At 36.3% G+C, this 26,291-nt stretch overlaps 1 protein-coding gene across 11 annotated transcripts in view; it reads right to left on the bottom strand.

The window, feature by feature from the left end:
- Positions 1–26,291, bottom strand: part of KIF21A (kinesin family member 21A) — a 129,635-nt gene that overhangs the window by 1,289 nt on the left and 102,055 nt on the right. For 3 of the 11 annotated variants that reach the window (XM_081127601.1, XM_081127605.1, XM_081127608.1), the window contains 13 exons: positions 23,258–23,318; positions 22,829–22,883; positions 20,197–20,411; positions 17,488–17,595; positions 15,843–15,971; positions 13,639–13,677; positions 12,925–12,939; positions 9,283–9,419; positions 7,470–7,650; positions 5,813–5,977; positions 4,014–4,131; positions 2,118–2,288; positions 629–828 (listed from right to left, as the gene is read on the bottom strand). In XM_081127601.1, the coding sequence (XP_080983727.1) occupies positions 629–828; positions 2,118–2,288; positions 4,014–4,131; positions 5,813–5,977; positions 7,470–7,650; positions 9,283–9,419; positions 12,925–12,939; positions 13,639–13,677; positions 15,843–15,971; positions 17,488–17,595; positions 20,197–20,411; positions 22,829–22,883; positions 23,258–23,318 (1,594 nt within the window). The remainder of the gene's footprint in view (positions 1–628; positions 829–2,117; positions 2,289–4,013; positions 4,132–5,812; positions 5,978–7,469; positions 7,651–9,282; positions 9,420–12,924; positions 12,940–13,638; positions 13,678–15,842; positions 15,972–17,487; positions 17,596–20,196; positions 20,412–22,828; positions 22,884–23,257; positions 23,319–26,291) is intronic. The other 8 variants (XM_081127604.1, XM_081127606.1, XM_081127603.1 and 5 more) reach the window with 4 other exon arrangements.

The raw sequence follows: 26,291 nt of genomic DNA, 5'->3' as shown, positions 1-26,291 counted from the left end.
AAAGAACATGAGAAAAGGGGCAGAAAGATGAAGAAATAGCTCTTAGAGTTACTTAGCATGGGAACATTTTCTGAATACGTCTTTAATAGGTGTAGGTAAAAATATACCTTGTGAAGATTCATTGTGAATTAATAAATGAACAAATGAATCAGTCAGCCCAGCCATCCACATGAGGGAGGAAGCAGATGTTATAACTATGTACTTAATCTTTAAAGGGAGGTAGAAGAGGCACAAAGATTTTTTTTAAATGACTTGTTCTAAATGTACAGAAAAGCAAGTATGTTGCCTTTCTAGGGGGAGAAACACTTTAGAAATTAGTGATTTATGAATGACTTTGTAAAAATTAAAATCACCCAGGGAAGATCTGCCAGCAGACTTCTTAGTATAAGCAGAGTCTGCCAGTATAGGAGTAACACTATTACGTAGGCTGGGGAGCCTAAACTCAGTGCCCCATATACATCAGAAAGTGTAAATAAGACATCTTAAGGCAGACATGAGAATGACTATAATAAAAGGAGGATTTCAAGGTTCTCATGTTCTACATTTCTAGATATTTACAACCTCTAATATTTATTAAGTCTAAACTCAAATAGCCAATATAGAGAAAAACCACATAGGAAAAACTTACTCAGCTGCAGTAAAAATGTGGGTGGAATTAACACATATGGCATTGATGGGACTATCATGACCCTTCATCTCTCCAACTGGCACAAAAGTATCCACATTCCAGAGTTTCAAAATGCCCCCTCTGCAGCCACTGAGCAAAACCGGGTGGCCTGGCAGCACTCCCAGGGCACAGACCCAATCCTTATGTGCATTTGGAACTTGCTGAGAGAAAAAAGAGAAATCAGAAGCTTAAGGGGAGCTTTCGAAACATACATTTTCACACCCAGAAAAGTTACAAACATTTTTATTGACAAAACTCAATTTTTGAAATGCTAAATGGCCTGGAAACTGTAAAAATCATTTTCTATGTAATCACTCTTAGGGACTTAAAGAAATAAATCTGTAATTTGCTCCTCGATTTGCCTCACTAATTATCATCACTGTTATCAGCATTAAAGGCTTATAATGTTAAAATCTATAGACTCTAAAAGACCTGGAAAGTATACAAAGTTTGTCAAACATCACATCCTCTTCATAGGCAGTAAATACCTACCTTTCTCAAAATGTATTTAATACAAGTTTGAAAACTACAACCTGGTATGTGGACTCTAAGGACTACCTCATAAAATCACTGCCTTTCACTTTCAGTAGAGAACATGGAAGCCTAAAGCTTTTTATAGAAGACCAGGGCGAACCTATATATTTATAATAAGCAAACAATAATTATGAGATTAGGCTGTGTGACTATATTTTATGCATAGATATTTTTATATGCACAATATAAATGTCACACCATGAATGTGTGTCTATAAAAGCTTTTGAATGCAATATACACATTTGTTGCCAGGTTTTCTTTCTATTAATATTTATGCTACTTATTTTGTTTTTGTCTAGTCACAAGCAGGAAAGTGGTGGCAACTGCAATACATACACACCTATACACATATAGGGAAAAGCTTGAAATTGAGAACAATTTCATGTTAACTAATTTCTTCCCCTGGGAATTAGGCAAAGACGACACCATTTGATTGTATTGACACAACACTTCAAAGAACTATTGTTCTATAAGAAATGAGAGAACCATCATTTTGGGATGCATGAAGATGTTCTTGTAAGGTGAGGAATCACTTACACTACTTTGTCTTTAGCTAAACTCAGTACTCTGTGGAATATGTGTACATCAAAAAAATAAAACAACATGAGAACCTGTAACTGCTCTACTCCAAGACTGCTTTTATGTAATGAACACATGCATGGGACAATCCCAGACCTTTCAACTCTTGTCAGTGTCTATTCTCCTCTTATCTATGAGGTATTAGTAAATGTTGCATGTTGCCCTTCTCATAATTAGTAACTCGGGTGAGTGAGAATGAAACACTCCTTAACAGGGAGCCCTCATTAATATTATTCCTAAACAATGAAGATCTACATGGAGGCTCTTCAAATCCTTATATAGACTACTGAATGGCTTTGAAGTCCCCTCTCCATTCCATGAAAAGGTTTTACATTACCTGTAGAAGGTCCTTTTGCGCCAAGTCCCATTTCTTGATTCCATTATCTCTGGACCCACTAAATAAGTTATCCCCTTGTATGGTTAGCGCCTCGATGCCATCATAATGAGGGGGCTCAAAATTGTGGGTGGGACTCACAGTTCCAAGAGCCCCTTCAGTTACATCAAACATCTAAAAGAAAAGGCAGAAAGAAAGCAGTCATCATATTTAACTTAAAAATAAGCACCTATAATATGTGTTCCTTCATAGAACACATATACATATATATTAACCAGACATGATTTGTTTTGTTAGAATATCTTACTAAGTTAACTAAATTAACCTTGTCTGAAACACTCAGGATGAACCCGAGTCCTGTATTGTCACACCACTTTTGCTTAAGTGTCACATGCTTACATGTCTGTAGGCTTTTAAGAATGGCAGCCAATTTTTCATGTACAAGTGTACAAAGGATATGCTCAGCAATAATAATACTGCATGTCAATCTAGATGAAATTTGAATAAATGATATGATTGTTATTTAAACACTATTAGAAAGCTCTGCAGTCCTGGTGGTCATCTCAAAATCCCCTAACATTTTATTTTAAAACATTTTACCCATATTTCAAAACCTTTCACTCCCCTCAGTTGCCTTCATCTCTCTAAACTGTGGATCTTGGGATTTCCTGAAAAGGCTAGTATGATCAAAAAATACCTATTTTTGGACCCTTTCTTCTATTCCAAAGTTTCCTTTTATCTTCAAACATTCTCTTGCCCTTCCTTTATTTTCAGATGTGAGAGTGTACTTACTTCTTCCCAGGGTTCACATCTTTGACCTGACTCCAACTCCTCCTGCCACCTTCATCAAGTGCCACCTCACCCTGCTCCTTACACCTGTCCACTGAGCCCGTTTCCTAAGCATAGAAACGTGCTCAGGTCTACTGAATACAGAATCCTCTCCCCTGGTTCATTCTATTTTCAAGTCAGTCACCTATTTTTTGTCTCTTAATAAAAGCTTCTAGAAAGAGTATTTACACTCTTTCTATCTCTCTTTTTATTCCTGTCTCCTCTTTTTATTCCCAGGGGTTCTTACAGGCGTTTCCCAAGGCTGAGTCTCGTCAGCTTCTCTCCTTCCGCCATGCCACCTATTCTAACTCCTTGGACATCCGCTTCTATGTGAATGGCTCCCAGACCTACACCTCTAGTTATAACTTACCATGAGCTCTGGACTTGCCTTCCTGTCCAGAAGAGCCTGCTGGCCTACAGGAGGCTGCCCTCTCTGTTCATAGCTCAAATTTAACATTTCCAGAACCAAACTATACATCTTTTCTCAGCTTATCTGCTCATTTTTATAAAATCTGAAGACCAGCCCTAGCCAGCATGGCTCAGTGATTAGAGAGTCCACGGGTGGACTGAAGGGTCCTGGGTTCAATTCTGGCCAAGGGCACGTACCTCGGATGCGGGCTCGATCCCCGGCCCTGGTTGGGGTGCATGTGGGAGGCAACCAATCGATGTGTCTCTCTCACATCAATGTTCCCCTCTCTCTCATTTCTCTTTCTCTCTTTCTCTCTCTCTCTTCCATTCTTTCTGAAAAGCAATGGCAAAAATATCCTTGGTGAGGATTAAAAAAAAAATCTGAAGACCATAATATGCTCAGTATAAAAAATGGTGACAATGAGACTCAAGTATTAGCTGGATGGCTGAGTTAAAAATCTTCAAAATCCCCTCCCAACCTATCTTCTATCAGAAATGAGAATATATGATTAAATAAGATGATAAAATCAGGAACTATGAGTGAGGAAAAGATCGGGAAGAAAAAGCAAAGGCTAGAAACAGGAAAAAAGAAAACTGATTAAGAGAAAGGGTGAATGAGTTTGAATACTTTAAACTAAAATTCAACATCTCTATTATACATACTTTGATGTAATGGTCCTTGGAACCAGTGATGATTAGATCTTGTCCACTGGAAATCTGATCTACAGTAAGGCACATCACAGGGCCCAGGTGTCCCGTTAACTTTCCTGTAGATTGAAACCTTTAAAAAAAGAAAAATAATTTTCTTTGAAAATATTCCTTAGCATGCTGAGGCTAAGACTCGATATAAATGATCTATATTCTTTGACAAAATAGTTCACTAATTTTTTAAAGTTTAGCTCCACCTATATGCAACTCTGTTTAAATAAAGAGTTTTAAAAAAAACGGCCAAACTAATCTATTCTATGATGAAAGTGGGAAGAGTGCTAAAGAAGTTATTCCAAAGCTGACTAATGTCATTTAGGTAGTAAACAAAGAAGCAGCAAAAGTCCAAAACATTGCTCATGACTAATTTTAACTCCACCTAAATCCCAGTAATCCTTAATCTGTTAAATGTCCAAACATGTGATAGACAAACATATGACTGATGCTATTAGGTCCAATTTGAAATTTGATTAAAACAACTATATTGCTAAAATAACTTGCCTCAATAACAATACAGAGAAAATAATATTATTTTATTAAACATGCATACAAATACTCTCACACAAATACACTCATCTATACACATATATACATACATCTATGCACACATATCTGTGTATATATGTACATTAGAAAATAGGTGGTACATTTCATCAGTTATTTTAAAGATATGAAAATGACCAGGACATATATCTGGCTGGTAGAAAAACGTCTGATGTCAGTCAGTAGGGAGTGAGAACAAACCTTTGTTTCATGGTCCTGCCTCAGACCGCACTGTCGGAGCAGAGGCGTACTTGGCTCTCAGGATATGAGTTTCTAGAAAGCTATTCTCTTAGTTCCTTTGTTAAGATGAATCTACATTTAATCATGTTGCTGAAATCACCCAGGTTTCACAGGACTTAACTTTTCAGCAAAATAAAAAGTATGAAGATTTCAAAAGCTGGTGTCTTTTCCGCCTTATGTCGTGATTTGAGCAACTTCCTCTATGGTGTTCCTAATACGAGTGAAGTTTAATATCTTCAAGAATAAACCGACTCCTCACTTTTCTAATTTTCTTAAACAAGCACTGTTTTAATTTTTCTACATTTTATTTCTAAAACAGTGCTGAAGACAGTGATTCCTCTCTTTCTTTCTCACTCGCCTATCTATAAATTATGCTTGTTCCACTTTCTCAGTTACCTGTTTAAATGTTATAACTAGTTATTCTCAAAGTTTCTCAAATAACTGTCCCTCTGATTTACCACTGACGAAGCCCTTCTAGAGGTGAGGTACAGTGTACACCCTAATTGCAAACTTTGCTCAGTGCCCTGTACCGCCTGTTTAATGGCCTTTATTCACATTATACCATGAGCTCTAAGAAGGCAGATGCCACATTTGTCTGGTGTTGTCTTTATTCCCAGAACCCAACACAGTGCCTATTATAGTTGATGTTGAATAAGTATTTGTTAACTAATAAATGACTATTCTCTTGTTGTCAAAATTTTAAGAACTAGAAAAGAAATTAGGCTAAGATGTCAAATCTGTTTTCCTTTATATACATATCCCCCACCACCACCCAGCAATGCAACTTAAAAGCAAAGAAAACTGTGAGTTTGCTAACAAGAACAGAAGAGACTTTTAGGGGTGTTGGGCTGAAGAGAAAATCCTTTGATTTTTATCAACTTCTGGGGTAATAAAAATAAGATTTCACATGCACCGGTAATGTCTGAAAACTGTAATTTCCATGTGCAAGCAGCACATTGTCTCCGCCATTCTACCTTTTAAGATCCCACATTCTGACAGCATTTCCAGAAGCCGCGTAAAGGAAAGTGCCCGTTGGGTTCAGTGCTATTTGATTGATCTGGTTCTCTCCAGAAGGAATAGCTACTGTCCGGCTGGTACTCGCCGAACAAGCATCTCCGAGAGTAACTTGACCTGAAGATCTTAACAGAGTCAGAACAAAACAAAAAAAAGTCACATTTCTGCACGAGTTCGGTATAAAGTTCCATGAATTCCTAGGAAACCTGCTCTAAGCAACATGACCTGTGTCCTTTTTGGTCACCATAGGCACAGAACCCAGCAAAGCTCCTCACACACACATAGCTGGCACTTTAAATCTGAATGGATAAAACAAGATGACATGGCTTAAAACTCTTAAATTGCAATTCTATTATAGAGCTAGGAATTACAAGCCCTGAGTCAAGAATGATGAAAACATCATTCAGAAAAGATTAGGTGACAAAGATTAAAAACCAAACAACAAACAAAAAACCTCAACAAATGTTACTGTCACAAAGGTAATTCATTTTCTGTAGCTTCCAGAAGCCCCCTGAGGGCCCAGCCTACCAAAGGGCCAGGCCAGCCAATGTTCCTTTCGTCCGTAAGATTTGCCCTTTTGAATCAAAGCCTCCAAGGACTTTTTAAATTATTTTCTGTTTTTGTTTACTGTGGCCCATTTATACATGAGGCATTTACTACGTGCTAAAGACTCAAACATAACATTTCTATTTCCTCAGATAAATTCTAAATGGTAAGTGTATTTTTAAATTTTGAACCACTTTCTCAGCTAACTTCTAAAATATCAAGTTATTATCAATCTTTTCAAATTTGACTTTAGGGTCAGTTGGATTGGTAAGTTTCTAACATCTTTTTTTTATAAAATTTCCCTCAAGAGACTTGTGTTCAGTACAGTAAATAATTAGTAGTTCTCCAAATACAAATAGGCAATTAAAGGTTAATAATCCCTACCTTACAAATTATTAATCCCTATGCTAAACCCCTAATTTTCATAAAAATTAACCCTTTCTTTGCTCCCTTCTCTTATTTAAACCATCAGAATTCACCTCAACTTCAGTTATAAAACACTTCACCAATCTTATGGCCAAAAGAATCATTTACCCCACATTCTGTACACATATAGGACACAGAACACAAACGCATCCTCCAACTGTCCACCAAAACCTGTAGCTGTGAAATTTGTGCTGATACCAAAGCATTGTAAGACCCTCCACCAATAAACTCATCCATTATTCACTACCTGCCAGTCAAAGATTACAAGCACTTTTTAACCGTCTACAATGGTGATTATGCCATTTTCCAAGGAGTGATCTTTATTTGAAACAAGCGATGTAAACCATTTAACTACATCAAACAATAAAACTATGAAATGCAATGCCTTAGTATTTGGGAGGGAGGAAATACAAAAGGTGTACTTGGTCACAGATCAAATAGGATTGATCCTTTCCTATTTAATACTAGGCTGTCATGTCTTATTTTCTCAATAGTTTTTTGCCCTTTATGTTATGTGTTTTTATTGTAAACATTTTAACTTCCTTTTGGAAGTGGACAAGTATAAATAAGTAAAAATGCATTGATAGCTTTATCTTATATTATGTACTATTAGCCCTTTATGCTACTTGTCTTTAAGTTACTTACGTCAGCGTTCGAATGCATTTTGCTGAATCTCTGATATCCCACACCTTAATATAAGATGTTGACACCGTGAAGACAAGACTTGTATAATTACAGTATTTTACAGATACGACATTGTTGGGATGGCCTCCCAGTGACATTATCTCCTGCCCTGTCACCAGATTCCATACTTTACAAGTGCGATCTAAAACAAATTTAAAAAGGAGAAATACTGTCAATGTGAATTAAATTAAGTTCGCTTAACATTTAAAATTATTTAAACAATTTCTCTCCTATGAAAACAAGAAATGTGATAAGATTCCATTAATTTGCCACTGGTATCCCAACTCTATCCCTGACTCTCTGCAGCAGGTTCAAGGGTGCAGTAGGTGTAAAAGATTAGATGAAAGCCAGGAATGTCTGGTTATATGCATTATGTGGTATTAAAAAATAATTATATAAAATTTTGAAATTCTTATATCAAATAAACCTTGCTTCCAATTGCCCCTGAATTTAAAATGGTCATCCTGAATCAGTCACTTCAAAACATTCTGCTTTGACCGCATCCCTACCTCCCCATGATACGCCGCCGGAAACACAGACACCGTTCTTCCCCAGGGGTCACTGCATAGTGGATTTTATTTTTGATGCAAAAACATAAGCCTAAAACTATTCTGTTTTGTTTTTCTGACATGTTGGCTATCTAATTATCCTGGAGAGATCAATTTAATTTGAATCATTAGGAAAGTATATTTTTCAGAGCAGACTATTTTTAAATTGGGAACTGTTTGCCATTATTTACAGTTCTTAAGTTCTAGCTAGATTCTTCTATGTCCCTCATAGACAATGAACAATAAATGTTAACTGATTAAACCGAATCTTGTAACATCCCTAAATACTAAATAACTTTTACTAGCTCCCCAAATTCCTGAACATGCTTCCTTCTTACCTTTCTAGCCTCCTTGGCTACCACTTCTTTTACATCTATTCTACTATTCAACCCAACTGGATTTACTTTCCAAACATACCCCACTTTTACCTCCATGTCTCTGGTCATGTTGTTCTGTAATCCTGGTTGCCAGTCCTTGACTATCAATATCCAAACCATCCTATAAGGTTCATTCTAAATGCCTCCTTGTCAAAGCCTTCCTTATTTCTCACAGATTGCCAAATCTCTCCCTTTTCCACAACCCCAAAACTCTTGGTCTATAACTCTTCAAAGTATAGATAGTTGATTTTTAGTTACCTGCAACTGAACCAAAGGGGTGAGAGGGCAGGTCTGGAGGCGAATAGACCTAGGTTTCCTATGCTGGCTCTTCTACCTACTAGCTAAGTTTTTTCTGGGAAAAGTACTTAATTTCTTGAATCCTCAATTTCTTCATTGCAAAATGAGGATGCAACATGTATCTCATTGAGTTGTAGTGAGAATTAAATGAGATACAATTTGTACCGTGTCTAGCAGAGTCTCTGACATATAGTAAGTATTCAAGAAATGGTGGTTGCTACCCATCTTATTTTCTTTACCACACTATATATGGTAATGGTCTCTTGTAAATTTTTATATAAACTGCATTGCTAGGCTCAAGGCCTTGAATGGACTCAGTGCTCCATCACCAAAGAGAGATGATTCTCTCAACAATGACATCAACAGATTTGACTTCCTTCCCACCTATGAAATGATTTTATAGTTTATACAATTCAGGGGCTGAACTAGAGTCTCTCTCTGATTTTTATGTGTCTTAAGCAGTTTCATTTATTTTTTTTCAAATCTTGTTTAAAATGCAGTAATTTTTTTTTTTAAGTCTGTTAAGTAACCCTATGAAACATCTATTGGCACCTTTAGATCCAGTGAAGAGGAGATCGTCAGTGGAATCCACACAGAGCACAGCTTTCGTGTGCCCTTCAGCTATGTGAATACACTGCAGTGCAGAAGCTCTGATTCCTTTGGAAGCAGGAAATGGGTTGATTATGCCCCTGGGGTGAGGGGGGGAAAAGAACAAGACTTACTTCAGTAGCTATATCATGAGACTAATTTTAGTTTTTCCCTGACTTTAAGAAGTCTAAGTAATTAGTAATAAAATTCAGACTGTTCCCTCATCTCTTTTTTTAAGCAAAAGGACAGAGACAACCTGTGAAATAGGAATTATAGCAATGGAGTACATCCACTAATTAGGCATCAGCTAGCTGCTGCGTTCTACAAAGAGCAAAGCCTACGATGCATTTGGGTTTTCTCATTAAGGATTTCATCTCTTCACAGAGTAAAGAAGCAATATTGGGAGCTGTCTGAGTGTCATAGATTCTGACAAATAAGAAAATATATATGATAGTAACTGGAATATGTGACTCCATATCATGCTGGATTGTGACTATATGTCAAAAAGGACATTCTTGAGAAAACATAACACACACCACCTTAAAATATGAAGAAACGAGATTTCAAACAAATTTGAAAAAGACAAGACTGCATGGGCAAAAATTCTAAAGGGTGAATGGTTAAAAAACATCAAAAACTTGAAACACTAACAATCTCAAAGAAGATTAAAAGAATGAGAATTTAAAAGAACACAGAGGTTCTTTGGGGATCTTTCCCATAAGTTTAATGTTTCTGGAGTTTCTGCTTTAAGCTACTGATCTATGCTCTGTGGAAATGCACAGCTTATCCAAATATTATTCTGTCCTACAGGAGTTTAATGCAGGATCTGAGTTGAAAGAATGTGTCTGTAATAGTAAAGATGAGGGAGAATTAAGACATGATAAATATATCTGTCAAACATTTCTTTGCTTAGAGCAGGAAGAAAAAAATATGTTGAAATATGTCCGTTATATAAGACAGATGGCATAATATTAGGACAAATATGGGGATAAAACAAAACTATTGGTTTCTGTCTTCTTGATGAAAAAAACATCTTCAAGATACAAGGGGCAGAAATAACTAAAAAGAAATACAAGCCCAAACTAAGTAGAGCTAACAATGGAGATGCTTGAAGAACTCGAGTATTTCAGTATTTAAATCATTGTATCATAGGTTTTTGAAAGTATAGGCCACTGTGGGGACAAAAATCAATGGAGTACCTCCCTTGGTACTCTAAGAAGATCGATAAAGGGGAAAAATCAAGCAGGCCCAATTCCAAAATGCAGGGAAAAAAGTAGATTTCAGAAATTGCAGATGAATAAAATCATTAAAAACACTTAAAAATAAAGGCTCATCAATAAGTGATACCATGAGCTCACTGATCTCAGGAAGGAAGTTCTTTGTAGGGTTACTAGGCAGCAAAACAGGGGAACATCATATTCACGATATATGTTGACTCCAATAAGGCTCATTTACAATAAGCCTTTCAAATGATATCCTTGTGGGCACAGTGGGTTAGTACAAAACTGTTGTAGGAAGGTAGTTTCACCAGTGCTTGGAGTCACACCTAATGAATCAATGGTCCTGTCAGTCTCAAAGGAGGTCTTCAAAATCTAGCCATTTTTTTTCCTAGCCCTGAAGATAGAAATAGTATGTTTATTAAATTTATATATTAAATAGCTGGCTACTGTGTTGTATTGCCTAGAAAAATGACTGAAAAAATCATTTATACTTTTTTAAAAATTTTTTATTGATTTTAGAGAGAGGGAGAGAGAGGGAGAGGGAGGGAGGAAGAGAAAGAGAGAGAGAGAGAGACTTGTTCCACTTATCTATGCAGATATAGGCTGGCCTGACCAGGGATCAAAGCCACAGCCAACGCTCCAATCAACTGAAACACCCAGCCAGGGTCATTTATTGCTAAGTACATACTTAGTATGGAAATAATCATTGAAAAAAATTTTAACATAAAATTTAAGTCAAAGATATAACCAAATGTTCCAAGAAGGAACAGGGCTTAATGGTAGCCTATATTTAAAAACTAAAATGACTTAGTTATTAAATACAAGATCAATGGACTGACAATTAATGGTTCATCTCCCAATATTTTCAATAATTTGTTCAACTGAAGTAAATATTTCAGGAGAAAGAAAGTAAGAGAGCTGCTACATGCTGCCGAGGCCACATCTGGAATGGAGTTGAGTTCTAGGTGTCCCATTTTAAGAACATTGAAAAGCTGGACACTTTCCAAACTAGTGATAGCAGAATGAAGGATCTGTCAACTATATCATATCAGGAACGGGTAACAAAAGTAGGCCTGTTCAAATGATAAAAGAGCATTCGCTGGAGAGGACACATTAGCACAGTTAAAGGGCTGAATATTTAAAGAACTGTCACACACAGAGAAAAAGGGGTATTGAGTTAATTCTGGTATAGCTCAAGGGGTCTGATGAAAGACCAATGAATAAAAAATTAAAGGAGGCAAATTCAGTCTCAGGGCTAAAAAAAAAAAAAAAAAAAACACCAAAAAAACTTTATTTTTTATTTTTAGGGTCTAGTTATAATGATTTCAAAAAGTAAAAGGAGAGCCTCATCACTGGGAATGATACCAGGAATCATCATCACTAGACATATAAGTCTACTATCTAAAGCTGTTATTTGCATACATGTGTCAATTTGAGATTCTTGAAGTCAATGCTCAGTAATTTGTTTGTAATGTAAGAATTTAAGCAGATTAAAACTGAAATAGGAGCAAAACCTCCTCAAAAGTCTGACATTTGTAATCTTCCTGCTGCTGTGCGGTTATTAGCTATGAGCTGAAGCTATCAAACTATTGCTTCACATGTTCAAAAATATGATCTACTGCAGTCAACTGCTGCTGTTACATCCCAAACAGAAAATATATGTGCTTATAATCCAACAAGTTGATTATAAAGGAAAAAAAAAATCATGGTAACAGTCTAAGAGCTGTTTTTGACCTGCATTTAATGACACAAATCATCCTAAGGAAAAAAATCAGTAGCCTCAACTTTGTGATATTATGTCTCCAAAAGAATTCCTTCCTTCAAATTATCAGCTTTATCCTAAGAACTGACTGTACTAAATCTTCCCTGATGATATAACATCCAACACAAGTCTGTCATATGAAAGGTTGTAATATTACAAAATTATTCAGTAAATATTTGCCATCAGTGACTCATGTATGGCACAGCTCCCAGAGAGCCTCTTTTTCATTCTTATGTGTTTTAATAGCATTGATTACTCACACTTCTGAAGAAAGATAATCTCAACACTAAATACAGAATTTTATTAATTAGACACTGAAAATTCTCTTAAATATTCATAATATTAGGGTTAATATATAATTTATATATTACCTTACACCAAAGATAATAGAAAAAATATAGAAATTGGAAACATCCATGGTATTTTTTCTATTGCAATTAATCTATTCACATTCTAAAATACAGAAATCAACTTTAAAATAGTTTCTTTAAATTAAGGTTAAATGTTACAAACTTGTAAAACAAGCCTGATTTGAAGGGGGGGAAAGTTATTGTTGTTCCATGCAAACCAGTAAAGCTTGTAATACTGTGAATGAGATTAATTTCATCTCCCTCCCCTGCCTACCTTTTGGAGGATCTACTGATGATCAGCAAAATGGCCATAAAACAGGGGAAATGAGTGCAAAAAGAGAAAAGAAAAATGATAAGTGGGAAGAAGAAATGATAGAGAGGAAGAGAAAGAAATTAAGAGGCCAAAAAAAAAAAAAAATCCATAACATGAAAAAATGCAACATTGTTATTTAAAAAATAGCATCAATCAGTAGAAAACATGTACATTTTTTTAAAGTTCTTCTATATTCTATTTCTTTCTCTTTCTTTGGTACCACAGTATCCTTTTTTCTCTAGCACACCTTTTTTTTTTTTAAATCACAAAACCTGCCATAAACTCTTTTTTTAAAATTGCTAAACAGACAAGAAAACATAAGCACACCGACCTCCCACACTTGAAGGTATTGGAAATAAAAAATCACTGAGGAGCAAATTTTCTTGAAATCAGTATTCACAGAACTTAATTACTTTAAAGAAAAAAAATAGATTTCAAATAGAAAACAAATATCACAAGTTTTTATGTTGTTATACAAAAAAGTTTGCCACGACTTTGTCTAAAAGGCACATCACAAAAATATGTTAAAATGAAGACGTTTAAAAATATTAGTGCATCTACATGGTTTACAGCAAGTTATGCATGCAACAACAATGAGGCTGGCTTAGCGTTTCTAGGAAGGCATTTTAGAGCACCATGAAATGCCAGAATATAGAAAAGATAGAGAGAAAGTACCTGTGTACCTCCGACAGAGAGGAATCACTTTCATCAGACCTACAGCGAAAGAGTTAGAATTATGAGGAGAAAGAATACAGATGTCAACAGATGAAGACACTGAGATTGAACTGAAAATCAACAGCATGAGCAATAGAAATACAGCAAACACTTCCTTTATCGTGCCCTGCTTTCCTATTTGCACTGGATATCGGCAAACTCAATGCTTAGCTTAATGGGGTAAACTACTCAATGATGTTTTCTACCAAGACTTTGGGGGGGGGGGGGAATATTATATTACTGATCCACAGAACCTATCTACCCTTACTTCTAAAATTTAGGTCCTGAAGAGAAACAGTATCAAGTAAGTAAAATACATCACTTCAAGATTCTTTCTATTTAATTGACTAGTACCAGAAAAATTTTCCCCTTTTCAATAACTATGCATGGATTTTATTCATCTTGATAATTACTTTAGATTTGGGCTCTTCTGTGGCAATTGCACAAATATACCACATGTTTGAAAGGAAAGCAAATCACTCGATTTAATAATCTTTGATTTTAACTTATCTTTACAATATGAAGCCCTGACTAAGGAGTCCCTCACTAATAGCTGGGGAACTTCAGTGGGATTTAAAAATAGCTGGTCCATGCCTGTCAGCCCTCTGCTAGGCTGGCAGGGAGTCTGGCTGCTGTGAAAGTCTACCCACCTTGTATAAGGCTTGGGGAGGGTGAAGGGAAGGTGAGCACTGCTGGCGTGGAACGTGGCCGGAAACAATGTGTAGGGTCTACATTTAGCTCGTGAAACATGCTAGTCTCCAAAAGGAGCCCCAAAGGAAGGGATTCTAAAGGTGGGTCAGTTTTTGAGACTGTAGAGGAGTCAGTTATTCTAAGTTTTAACTTTCAGAGATGACACCCCAGTCAAATGGTTGGTAGCCGATAAAACATTTCAGCAAAAAATGTGGAACTATGATGAGTCTGTCAAGATCCTCAAGAGATGGACAGAAAATTTTATGACTGTGAATGCAAGGTACAGGAAATTTAGTAATTTTTCACACCATTAGTGAAAATGGACTTCCCAAAGACATCCCTGTGTTCTTCTACTCTTTTCTCAGTTAAATGAGAAGTTATGATGTAAACAATGTTAGAGTCTTTTTTTTCAGTAACATATAATATTTTCCTATCTAGATCAATTTCAAGGACATGTCATCAACTGATTATATTAAAATCTAACCAAGAACTGTATCCATAAATTAAGTAGATTAAACTATATTAAAATCTAATCAAGAATTGTATCCATAAATTAAGTATATTAAAATTATTTCAAAATTGATAATTGTGTTTCTCTAAGTCTATAGAGCCATTTAGAATGATCTACACATGCCAGACAGACATCTTAAACAGAATCCTATAAACTTCAGAAACTGTTGCTATATACAGAGAAATTATAGCACAGAAAACCGATCATTGGGGTGGGAGACGATATCAAGTCCATACACGGATAAATGTTGTAATTCAAAATCAAAGCAGATAAGTCAGAGTTATTAAATACCTATGGCAGCACTGTTAGTACTGAATTCTTGCAAGAGAGATTCTGGCTCAGTGTGAGAATACTTTTCCACTTTGTATTTAATGAAAATAATATTCTGCAATCCCTCCAACTATTCTTCCCCCACGACCCACCCTCAGCCCTACCCCCTTCACCCATAAAGGTACTTTTATATTCTGAACACAATTATTGAAGTTTTCTAGTGGATCTGTATAGAACAACCAGGTGAAAACAGCACGTTGCACATATATCAGCCGTCTTTGTAAGCTGTTATATCCACCATAGGTAAAATAACTGGCCTCTTTTCAACTCAGCCGGTCTGCATTAGAGGCTCTTGTACGCTCACAGAAGCTGAAGAATCCCAAGAAACTTAAACTTCAAGTGGCCTCTAAAATATTGCAAATCTAATGTGCTTGTAAAAGAAAGGGCAAGACAAGTGCTGAAAGTATAGCAACGCAAATCTACAGCAGGGAATAATGTTCAGCAGGAAAATCATTTTCTGTAATTTGTCTCTATGGTTCATTTCCTGTTGGAACAACACATAAAATCTGGCAAGAGTTCACAAGTCAGACCCCATCTCCCATACAACGAGATGGCCAAATGTTTTCTACAGGCTGTATTGCAAGGTTCGGAATATTGTGACGAGCCGCTGGGGCTCTTTTCCACGATGACTTACTTATCCTGCTGAACTGATGTGTTTCCCTGAGAAACAGTAAGACGATTAAAAACATTCAGTTCATTACGGGGCCGGCTTGGTGGGGAAGAAGGAGGTGAAAGACTAGCCTCTGAGGTTCCAGAATCTGAGCTACAAGAAAAAAGAACATTAAATAGGCGGCTTTAATTAGTTATGCTCTGTTAGAAGTGTTATATGAAACATGCTTTTCTAAAAAAAAAAAGCTTTTCATTAGGGAAATCCTTCCTTCTTTCCTTCCTTCCTTTATTTTCTTTCCTTCCTTTGTTCCATTTTCGTAAGGTAAAACGCACTCTGAACAATTTAAATTTTTTTTCCACTGAATTTTGTTACATTGGCCACAAGATGGCACTAAGGAAAAGGTTCTATCTGCTTAACTCTGAAGTCTGCACAAATAAAGCAGGCCAGATTTAAAACCATACAGCCTTAGGATTGAGAGCAGAATGTTCATTTTACAGAGAAGGAAACAGACCCAGAATGTTTAAGAGCGATTTGCCTACTCAATTGATTCATTCATTCATTTTTAAATTACTTATTTGCTCCATCCCCTGTCTCCCAATTATTCTTGGGAAGCCTGATTCAGTAGAAACAAATTACATCTTTCAATACGGGAAGCAAGGATGATTAGAAGGATGATTTCCATGATGTTCAGGTCAGCTAAGCCGGTGGTTAAAGTGGAGAGTGCGTGTGCTGGCACAGGGAGGGGGTGGCACAACACTGTCCTCTCAGGGACAGAAAATTCAGGCATAGGCAAAAGTAGGTTTACAGTTGCGAGTACACAAAACAGTTAATAAAGCTATTGCAGTAAAACAACTGTAAACCTACGTTTGCTCGCCCCTGTACATAAAAACTTCTTTTAATATTTTTTTTATGTTAAAGGAATTAGCTTTACCAATATTTAACTATAGATTGGCATTGATATTCTCACTCAAGGCCCTGTCAAAGGCTCACCTGCCACATGCAGTGCATTAGGTGACCTGAGGGGGGGGGTGAGCCACACACAGAGCGGAAGGGTGACAGTGGCTCTAACCCATGCATTCACCTTTCTGCCTGTTGAGGTGTTGCAACTGCCCAGTGGGTCATCAGATTATATTATGTATTGTTCAGTCAATTAACCCTCACAAAACACACAAACAGCTTTTAAAAGATTTTAGCAAAAAAAACAATTGGGGATAATACCAATACAAACATAAAAGAACACAAGAAAATAGCACAAGGCACACACCCTCCAACACTAGTTTTTTGTCAACCACGTTAAAGAGGCAAAGTCAACGTAGTTTTATCAGATGACAGTGAAGATTAATTTCAAATTTTTTTAGAAGACTCAGATTTAATAAGCCTGTCCTCAACTGTATATTAACTCTTACAATAATATAAAAGAATAATTGAAAAATATATGAGTACACATGATCAGGCACAAGTGCTCAAATATTTTTATAGGTATGTGTGAACAAGAAATTTAGAAGTCCACCTAGTCAAGCCAATAGCTGACTTGATTGTCTTGATTAGTCAAACCTGTCATGACCACAGAACCAGCCTAAAATCTGGAAAATAATTTCACTATTGTCCTCTAGCATTTAAGTGTAGAGATTTTATACAACCTAACAGATAAAAAGCATGAGTAACTTACTGTTTTTGTTCCTTGGCCTTTGATTTTTCTGCTTTCTCATATGCCTTCCTCCTGGTTCCAGGGGAAGGCTCTGGTAGTTTTTTCTCTGATAGAGTTGATGGTCTGGAACTAAAATAGAAAAAGATTCTGTAATCACCTAATTTTAAATATGTGCATATAACATTATTTGGCAGATATTCAACCTAAAATTTTTAATACATTAATAACTAGAACTTGAGAAAGATTACTTGGAAACAAAAAAATAAAACTAGGATAGAAAAAAATTACAAGTTATTTTTAGTTAATGGAAGCTTAACAACTATTTATTGCATTTTTAAATTGGCGACCATTTCAAATATATGCAAATCTATTATCATTGAATATAAAAATCAATGTTATACTGCCAAATAGCTAAAATAAATATTTTATTTTAAGCATAAATGTTTAGGTTTGATCAGAAATGCTTCAGTTGAAGAAAAATTGCCTTCACAGTTTTGCAAGAACAAAAATATTAGAATAGCAGAATATGAGAAACAATGAGATTTAAAGAATTATATTTACACATAGTCACACAAAAAATACACAATTATTTTAATTAACTATATTACTTAATTTGTAACTAAAACATTTTTGTAATTAACATATCCTCGCCTTATAAATTTTAAATGTTGAATAGTAGTTATATAATTAACAATTTAAGACTATGGTTTTTGTATATGGTAGTAATAAATTTTAATTGAAAAAATGAATTTCTGCTATTCTTGCCCAGTTATATTAATAAGAAAAACAAATTCACTAAGGAATTAGAAAGCAAGATCCCCAGAAAGGGTTACATCATTCCTATATGAAAGCAAAAACTAAGTATAATTAAATTTTGTGTGTCTAATTTTTCTAATCAGAGGAAATCAAATTTTAGAACTTCCTCATCATTTAAATCATCAGGGCCACTTGAGTAAATTATTTTACTTTATGTAATAAAAGTCATGAAGTAACAGCTTATAAAAGTTACTGCACCAAGCACGTGACCAGCTCTTCAATTTGTGCAGGATTACACAGGCATCTAATTCATGAAAACTTAAAAAAATCATGTAGCCCAGCCGGCATGGCTCGGTGGTTGAGCATCAATGACAGAACTATGATCTAGGAGATGGAGGTTTGATTCCCAGTCAGGGCACATGCCCAGGTTGAGGGCTCGATCCCAGGGGGGTGTGCACGAGGCAGTCGATTAATGACTCTCTCACTGTTGCTCTATCTCTCTCTCCCTCTCCCCTCTTCTCTCTCTAAAGTCAATGAAAACATTTTTTTAGATATCTCTTTAATAAATAATTAAATCATGCAAAAAAAAAGAGAGAGTCCAAAAAGTATTTTCTACCCCTGTCACAAAAAGACACATTTTTAAAATTTAAAAAGAAAGGCAAAAAGAAGGTATTACCTGAATCTGGATTCCAGGCCATAGATTTAGTCGTGAAGTTCCAAAAGTCTCTACTCATCTGACAGACTACGCTGAACACATATGAGTTCCTAAAATCTGTTCTCAGTTCTATCTCACTGCCTTCACCAAAAGCATTTCTTCTACTGTCATCTTATCAAAAAAGCACTGAAGCCATAAGCTATCTACTGGTTAGCAATCTCTAATAGCAAATCCGATAGTTAATTACATAGGCCACCTCAAGCACATGCAAGGAAGCTCTCTCATCATTAAAATTAATTTTGGAACTAAAGGTTGCAGATGGGCTTACTGAATGTAAGACAATGAAAATACCTTCATAAAATGCATAAAGTTATGGGAAATAGAGATATTCAAGGGGGAAAGTTTGTTATATTTTATTAATTGCAGAGTCATATAGAGTGTGCTGCTTTTCTGGCAGTATTTCTCAATACTAGGCTGTATGTATTCATCCCATAAATCATTTGCCAGATTACATGTGAGGGTTAGTTTGAAAAATATCATTTAAATCTTTACCAGTGAATGACAGATCTAATTTTAATATAACTTTCAACACACACACACACACACACACACACAGAGGCCTGTATAGGGAAATCTTTCTTTACCCTCAAGAAAATAATGAAAAGTCTCTAAATAAGATTTGTTTTGAGTAGAATGTTTTTTGTTCAGATCATCATAGATGGGAGAGAATATGCCCTCCTTCAAATCTTTAATAGTACCAATCAAAATACTTTGTGCAAACACTCATGTCAAACATGGAATGTGCTTTAAGGTGAAGAATTAGGAAAGCCCAAGATGTATTAAGTTTGTAAATCGTATTTCTCTTTTTCTTTAAAATGGTCAGCAAAGATTTATTATCCTGACCAGGCTCTTAGAACTAGGACAAACATAATTTAAAGCTAATTTAAGAGTCTTTAAAGCTTCTGTTTTATATAATGATTTTATAGGTTATATAATGATTTTATAGGTATAGCATTAATTTAGCTCTCGCTAAATAAATTTTATCTGCAATTCAAAACTTAGTCTTCATAAAAATTATAATCCAATAAGAATGACCCTAAAACTGAAAAACAAGATACAGTAATACAATTCAACAAAGAACTTTTCCAACTCAAATAGTTCTGAATGTCCAAAAAATTAGGTGAGATAATACCTAACAGACGAAAACCAGAGATCTTATTTACATAAAATTTTTAAAAAAGAAATAAGAAATTAGCAACATGCATATTAAAAAAGAGAAGCCAAAAGAGAGGAAGTTAGTGTAGCTGGGCCAGACTTACATGCTGCCTATCTTAGAAGGGAAGCCAGATGGGGGAGGGAGTTCTTTTTCCCTAGCAGAAGTAGCACTGGTCTCTGTGTTCATCCCAGTTTCTTGCCCTTCTGCAACAGGCGTAAGAGGGCCAGGCAAGGAAGCATCTCCTGTACTAGTGTCTGATGCTAGTTCACTGCTATCTGCATACAGCAATTCCATCTGAGTGGTGGTTCTCCTTCGGGCCTGGTTAGAGAACGGAAGGAAATGCAATCAGGAGAACCCTTTTGCACAGAAGACGATTAGAGAATAGAGATTTAATATTAGTTTGAAATAGGTAAAAACAAACAAACAAAAAAACACATAGTGTGTCTTTTCCTAGCAAGTGTGTCAAACATAGCGTGTAGGATAGTGACAAGCCAGAGCTTTAGCCAGATAACACCTTTATAGGCCATAGTGATAACCAATATTTGTATTGTACTTATGGTATGCCAGGCATTGTCCTGAACACTTTATTATATCAGCATGTGCTATCATTATCCTAATTCACAAATGAGGCACAGAGAAGCTAAGTAATTTGCCCAAAGTCACACAGCTAGTAAGTGGCAAAGCTAGATTCAACACTAGGCAATCTGCCTCCAATATTACTGTGCTATCCTGCCACTCATGATCGGCTCCCTCAGCATATAATTTAAAAAGAAGAAAAAGAAATTAAAACAAAATATAATTGCAGGGAAGCCCAACTAAATTCTACATTTTTCCCATGCTTAGATGCTTTATTTAATATCCATTTTTATACCTATTTCTCCGTTTTTGTTACCCTGCCCCCCTGATGCCTTGAATCTACCTGCTGGATAATTCAACACCAGCCTGCGCTAGTTTGGGGCAGCATGGTGAGGGAGGTGAAGGTTATTTTCCTAGAACCTACACACTCACCATAAGCATTTCCTTCTTTACTCTTCAGAACCAAGTGACTACCCTGTTGTTGCTCAGAGTTGTTGTTACCACTAAGGAATTAACAGATAATCATGGTGTTTACCAGACTGTAAGCCTCTAAAGGGCAGGCACCCTGTTTTATTCAACTTTATATCCCCTACACTTCACATAGTGCTGGTAAATACCTATTTAAAGAATAGAGTCAACTTCATTTTTTCAATGAGGAAAAATAAATGATATGAGATTCCTCCAGGCACCTTTGCAGTTCAAAGGGAATAGTAGGTAGCACTTTAGAGAACTTGGGAAGAGAAAGCCTTGAAGCCGGTTTTGTACACTGTCAATTCTCACCACTGCCAAGGGCCCAGGGCAGAGAGGAATCATTTTCCTGGGAATTCCTAACACAGTGGTTCTTTTAGGAGAGAATCGTTGGCCACTACTTTGCAGCTCTCTCTGGTATCCCACAAGAGCAGAAAAAAATAGGCTGTCACAGGGCCTGAAAGATACAAGTTACCTTAAGAGATTCTCTCCTCCTCATAGGTAAGGCTGCATTCAAACTATACCATAATGTTTTGAGTTTGGGTAACTTCTGCTTAGTCACTTAGAATAATAAAACACAGACTACAGGTGGCTCAAGGACCACACAGAGCCTGAAGATGTTTTTGATTGGTTTGCCTGTTGTTTTAAAGATAAGGAAATTCTACATAAAAATCCACATCTAAGGCTTCTCTTCAAAAACCAAAGGACCTAGGAAGCCTTAGGCCCATATTCCACCCTGGCAAAATTGAGCCAGGGCTGAGTGGTGGCCATTTGCTTTCATGGGGCATGTCCTCTTCAGGCCATTGTAATGACGATGACTCATGATTTTACTTCCAGCCAGTTTTCTCACTGACATTACGTGACTAACCACTGGGGCCTTAAATCCATCCTGTCCATTTGAACAGTGTTAGCCTTTCGGGTCCTGACTCCATTCATTCATTCAACAAGTATTTACTAAGAATTCTTTGATTTCAAACATTTTAAGATGTTTAGTTAATTCATCTAGCATCAAATGTTACCAACACCCAATCTGAAAAGTACCATGTGTTTCTTACACATTTAACAGCATGTATCATTTATATATACATTTTTTAAACTTTACAAAAACATATTATAGTCTATTAGCTTTTAATACAACATGATAATTAAGAGTTGGCTTATTATTCAAACCACTTCAGGATATAGTTAAACAAAGTGAAAAATACTTAAGAACCTACTAGAATGTTAAAATTTCAAAAATCTCCCACCAATCAAAATGATTGATTTTATATGCCACTACAGGTGTACAATTCCATTGCCTAGTAATTTGTGACTATTTCCTATATTATTAGGAAACTTAGGCAACTTTAATAGATTAGCACATAACTTCCTTAATGGGTAATAAATCTTTAGAAGAAACCTGGGGGGGAGGGGACGAAAAAGAAAAAAAGAATTGGTCTCCATAATGATATCTAGTGAGAAAAGTGTAAGAATTCAGTAAAGCGCAAATTCCTTGAGGGAGGAATTTTTCAATATAACATTTGTCCCAAGGAAATATGGTAAAAGACTGACTTTCTGACACATGCAAGCTTTGGTAAAAGCATGCCTACTTGCTTACCTAAAGGGTCAAGCTTGAGGTCTATGTGTTTAATAGTGAGAACAAAGAACAATGGGAAAAAGAATGTTTACCTAGCATTTTCAATACCCCGTACCTTATTTTTAGGTTTCATTTCACCACAAAGCTTCATCAGGTCTGAAGACAGCGTGCTATATGCAAATAAATAAGCACAGGATTAAAAGGGAACTTACTATAAAAACTGCACGTCCTATATGTTTACAACTACGGAAAGAACTGTATATGTCTAGCTATGGGAAACAAAGAGAGACAATTTAAAATAAAAATGAACTACTTTTAAAAATGTTCACTTTCCTTACTTAAATATTCCAGTATTTTTACTTTAAAATTTGTAAACTTATGACTGAGTCTGGTTTCCATATTACCATTTCTAGTGCTATTCACTTAGCCATAAAATTCAAAATTATTTGTTTCATAAGGATCATTGTTTGAAGCAACAAGATAAAAGTATTAAAAATATTACAGAAACAAATAAAATCTATTAAGTTCCCATGGGTTCTCTTACCTTCCTTCTGATCCTGGGCTGTTTAAAGGTGCATCCTCATCAGTACTATCCTCTAAATTTTCTATTAAAAAAAAAAAAAAAAAAAAAGATGTCCAAAATGTAAGTATCATCCACATGTTGCGATTTGAATGATGATTGCAATCCCTATGCTACAATAAACATCAGCCCAAGGTTCAATATGGGCACTTTGGTTTTAGTAACTGAATCAAAATAGAAATATAGGAAAGTATTTCTAAGAAAATCCTTTAATTGTATGTCCGATGGTGAGAGAAGAAACACGTGTTCAAAATGGGAAAACCACAAGTTTGATAAAACATAGAATGACATTCATAGGATGGAACTGAAATCATGTATTTATCAGAGCATGTATAATTACAAATTTTTTCAGAGTATGTATTTATCCCACGCGATCCAAATTTTTGAAAACCCACTGAGTAAAATATAAGATTGAGGTAAATGCTTCATGAGCTCCCTTTACTAAGCCAACTTCAAAAACTATGTGTGAACACACTCGCTGTGCTTCACTGGTATGCCAACTTACTTTACTTTTTTATCACCACAAGTGCTGCAGTTTTCCATTTTTCAAAATTTACTTTTATTTATTGACATATTTTTAAATTTTGTAAAATTTTTCAGTTACAGTTGACATTCAATATTCTATTAGTTTCAGGAATACAGCCTAGTGGTCAGACATGTATATTCCTTTACTTTTATTTTCCCTTTCAAGTAGAGAGAGTGTGGTTGTTGTGTGGGTATCCAGATGTTACACATCAGCATGCAGCTCATTCACGTGTACACAAAAGACAAAAACAATGGGTTTGCATGCAATGGTTTCATAAATGAATACAAATAAGCCACTGCTATTTCAGAACACCCCTAGCAGGCTAGTGAGAGAAGAAAAAGGCAAACAAACAAAATGAGTAGGAAGCCAGTAAATAAAACAGCCACTGGACGTGAGCTGCTTAAAATGTCAGTGAGCCCATAACACAGGTGCAGGTTTTAAAAACAAACACGTTGTACTATTAACTCATTCCACAAAAGTAAAGGCAGCATTATAAGTAACATAGATTAACAAAACTAAATGAGTCGTTCGTTCCCTTTTAGCTTTTAATTTTATATCGTACCAGTGGGTTGCGCACATAAGTCAACAAATTCCTTTCTCTGACGTTCCCTTTCTTCCTTGCTGTTCAGCAGATACAACAGACTGTTCAGTAATACTTGACACTTGATAGTATTATCTAGAAAGGGGTCCATCTAGGACCCATACAAGGGAGTTTATTTTCTGAAGTGAAGAAAATAGTGGTCCTGAAGGCAATGTGTCTCTCAAAGTCCACCCTTAGAGGGAGGCTCAAGGACCTGCTGCACAGACAGGATAATTGAATGCTAAGGTGACTGAATTAGTTGATAAATAGGGGTTATAAAGAAATGACAAACCTAGCCCTTGTTTTCCCATATATAAAAGTGGGCTAATATTGGATAGTTCTTGTAGGGAGAAACCAGTTAGAATGTTAAACGTCATATGAGCACTTGGTAAAAGCTACTTAGCTCCTGCTTATGCACGTAGTATGCCTTATTTAGAGATAACTATGTTTTGACATCACCAACCTGGCCAGAGGTTAGAGGTGTCACCCAGATAGTCACCAAATCAGACCCCTCTTCAGGACTGAGCTTAGTATGAGCACTACAGTCCTCTGGGCTGCAGGACACACCATCACCTCACTGTCACACTCTCAACTCTAATGAGACCATAAATCCAGCCCAACACCAGCTTCTTTTCTCACCACATAATCGCAGCTAAAGGCAGAAGCTTAGAACTCCCAAATGCCTTAGAGGTCATTCATATAAATGCAAAGTTGCACAATCTCACTTCACTGGAAGCTAACCAAGTATTTTTTAAGTGTTTTCTTTAAGTCACTTTTTTAAAGTTATATAAAAAGTGGTGTACAGAAAAGAGTTAACCTGGCAGCCCAGAGACTGCTATCCTTAGAAAGGTCTGCTTGCGAGGTTGGACTTTTCCCGGCATCTAGAAAATTGGCTGGCAGAGGGGCCCCGGTCACCGGTTAACTGATGAGAGTAGATCATTGTACCTAGAATTTGTGCAAACAATATGGCTTATGCCGAACTCCCACTTTCCTTCTGAGAGTCTGGAACCCAAGTGTATACTGGACAGCGGGTATCCATGTCCACAGTAAAACCCTGGTGCTGTCTGATGCATCTCCCTGGGCATAAACACTGCACACATGTTGCTGCACTTTCATCCCAGGGAGGAAAAGTACATTCTGTGAATCTCTTGTGGGAGGGAGAAACATAAGGAGCCTGGGCATGGACTCCTCCAGACTCCTCTGTGTCTTCTCCCCTTATGACACAGCTGTGTATCCTTCCCATTCTCATGAATCTTCGCTGTGAATATAATACTGCGAGCCCCATGAGTCTTCCAGCAAATATCCAAAGATAGGATACTAACATAGGTAGGGGAAAGAGATGGGAAAATACAGGTGTTCTTCAAAAACGACAAGCCTATTAGCATGAGGTATTGGCCCTGGTTCACCCTCTAGCCTTATGTTCCCTCATTCTGTGCCATGTACCAGGGCACCAATCTGCTTGAAGACCTCGCGCACACAATATTGTGGCTAAATATTATGCTTTAGCTCCATAACTGCCTAGAGTCACTCTGCTCTGGCGCTCCTTCCACCTTGTCTTTTGCCTGGCGAACTCTTTTTCTTCCTTTATGTTTCTGCTCAAATGTCACCTCCTCTGGGAAGCCTTCACTGACTCATTCTTATTGGGCAGTCCTATTCTGTGTTCTCATAGTGTGTATATATATATATAGTGAGGTATATATATACACACACCTCAACCACTGCCCTCACTTAATGTATCATAATCTTTTCATGGTCTCCCACCCTCAGCAAGGCTGCAAGGCCATAAGGGCAAAGTTTCGTATATTATTCATCTCTTTGAATCCCAGAACTCCACCCAATGCTTGAAATAACATTGGTGCTAAATAAATAGGGTTTTTTTGGTTTTGGTTTTG

This window comes from Miniopterus schreibersii (genome assembly GCF_964146895.1).
Source record: "Miniopterus schreibersii genome assembly, chromosome: 2".
Lineage (NCBI taxonomy): Eukaryota > Metazoa > Chordata > Mammalia > Chiroptera > Miniopteridae > Miniopterus > Miniopterus schreibersii.
The sequence above is the reverse complement of the archived record's forward strand: the minus strand, read 5'-3'. Positions and strand labels throughout refer to the sequence as shown.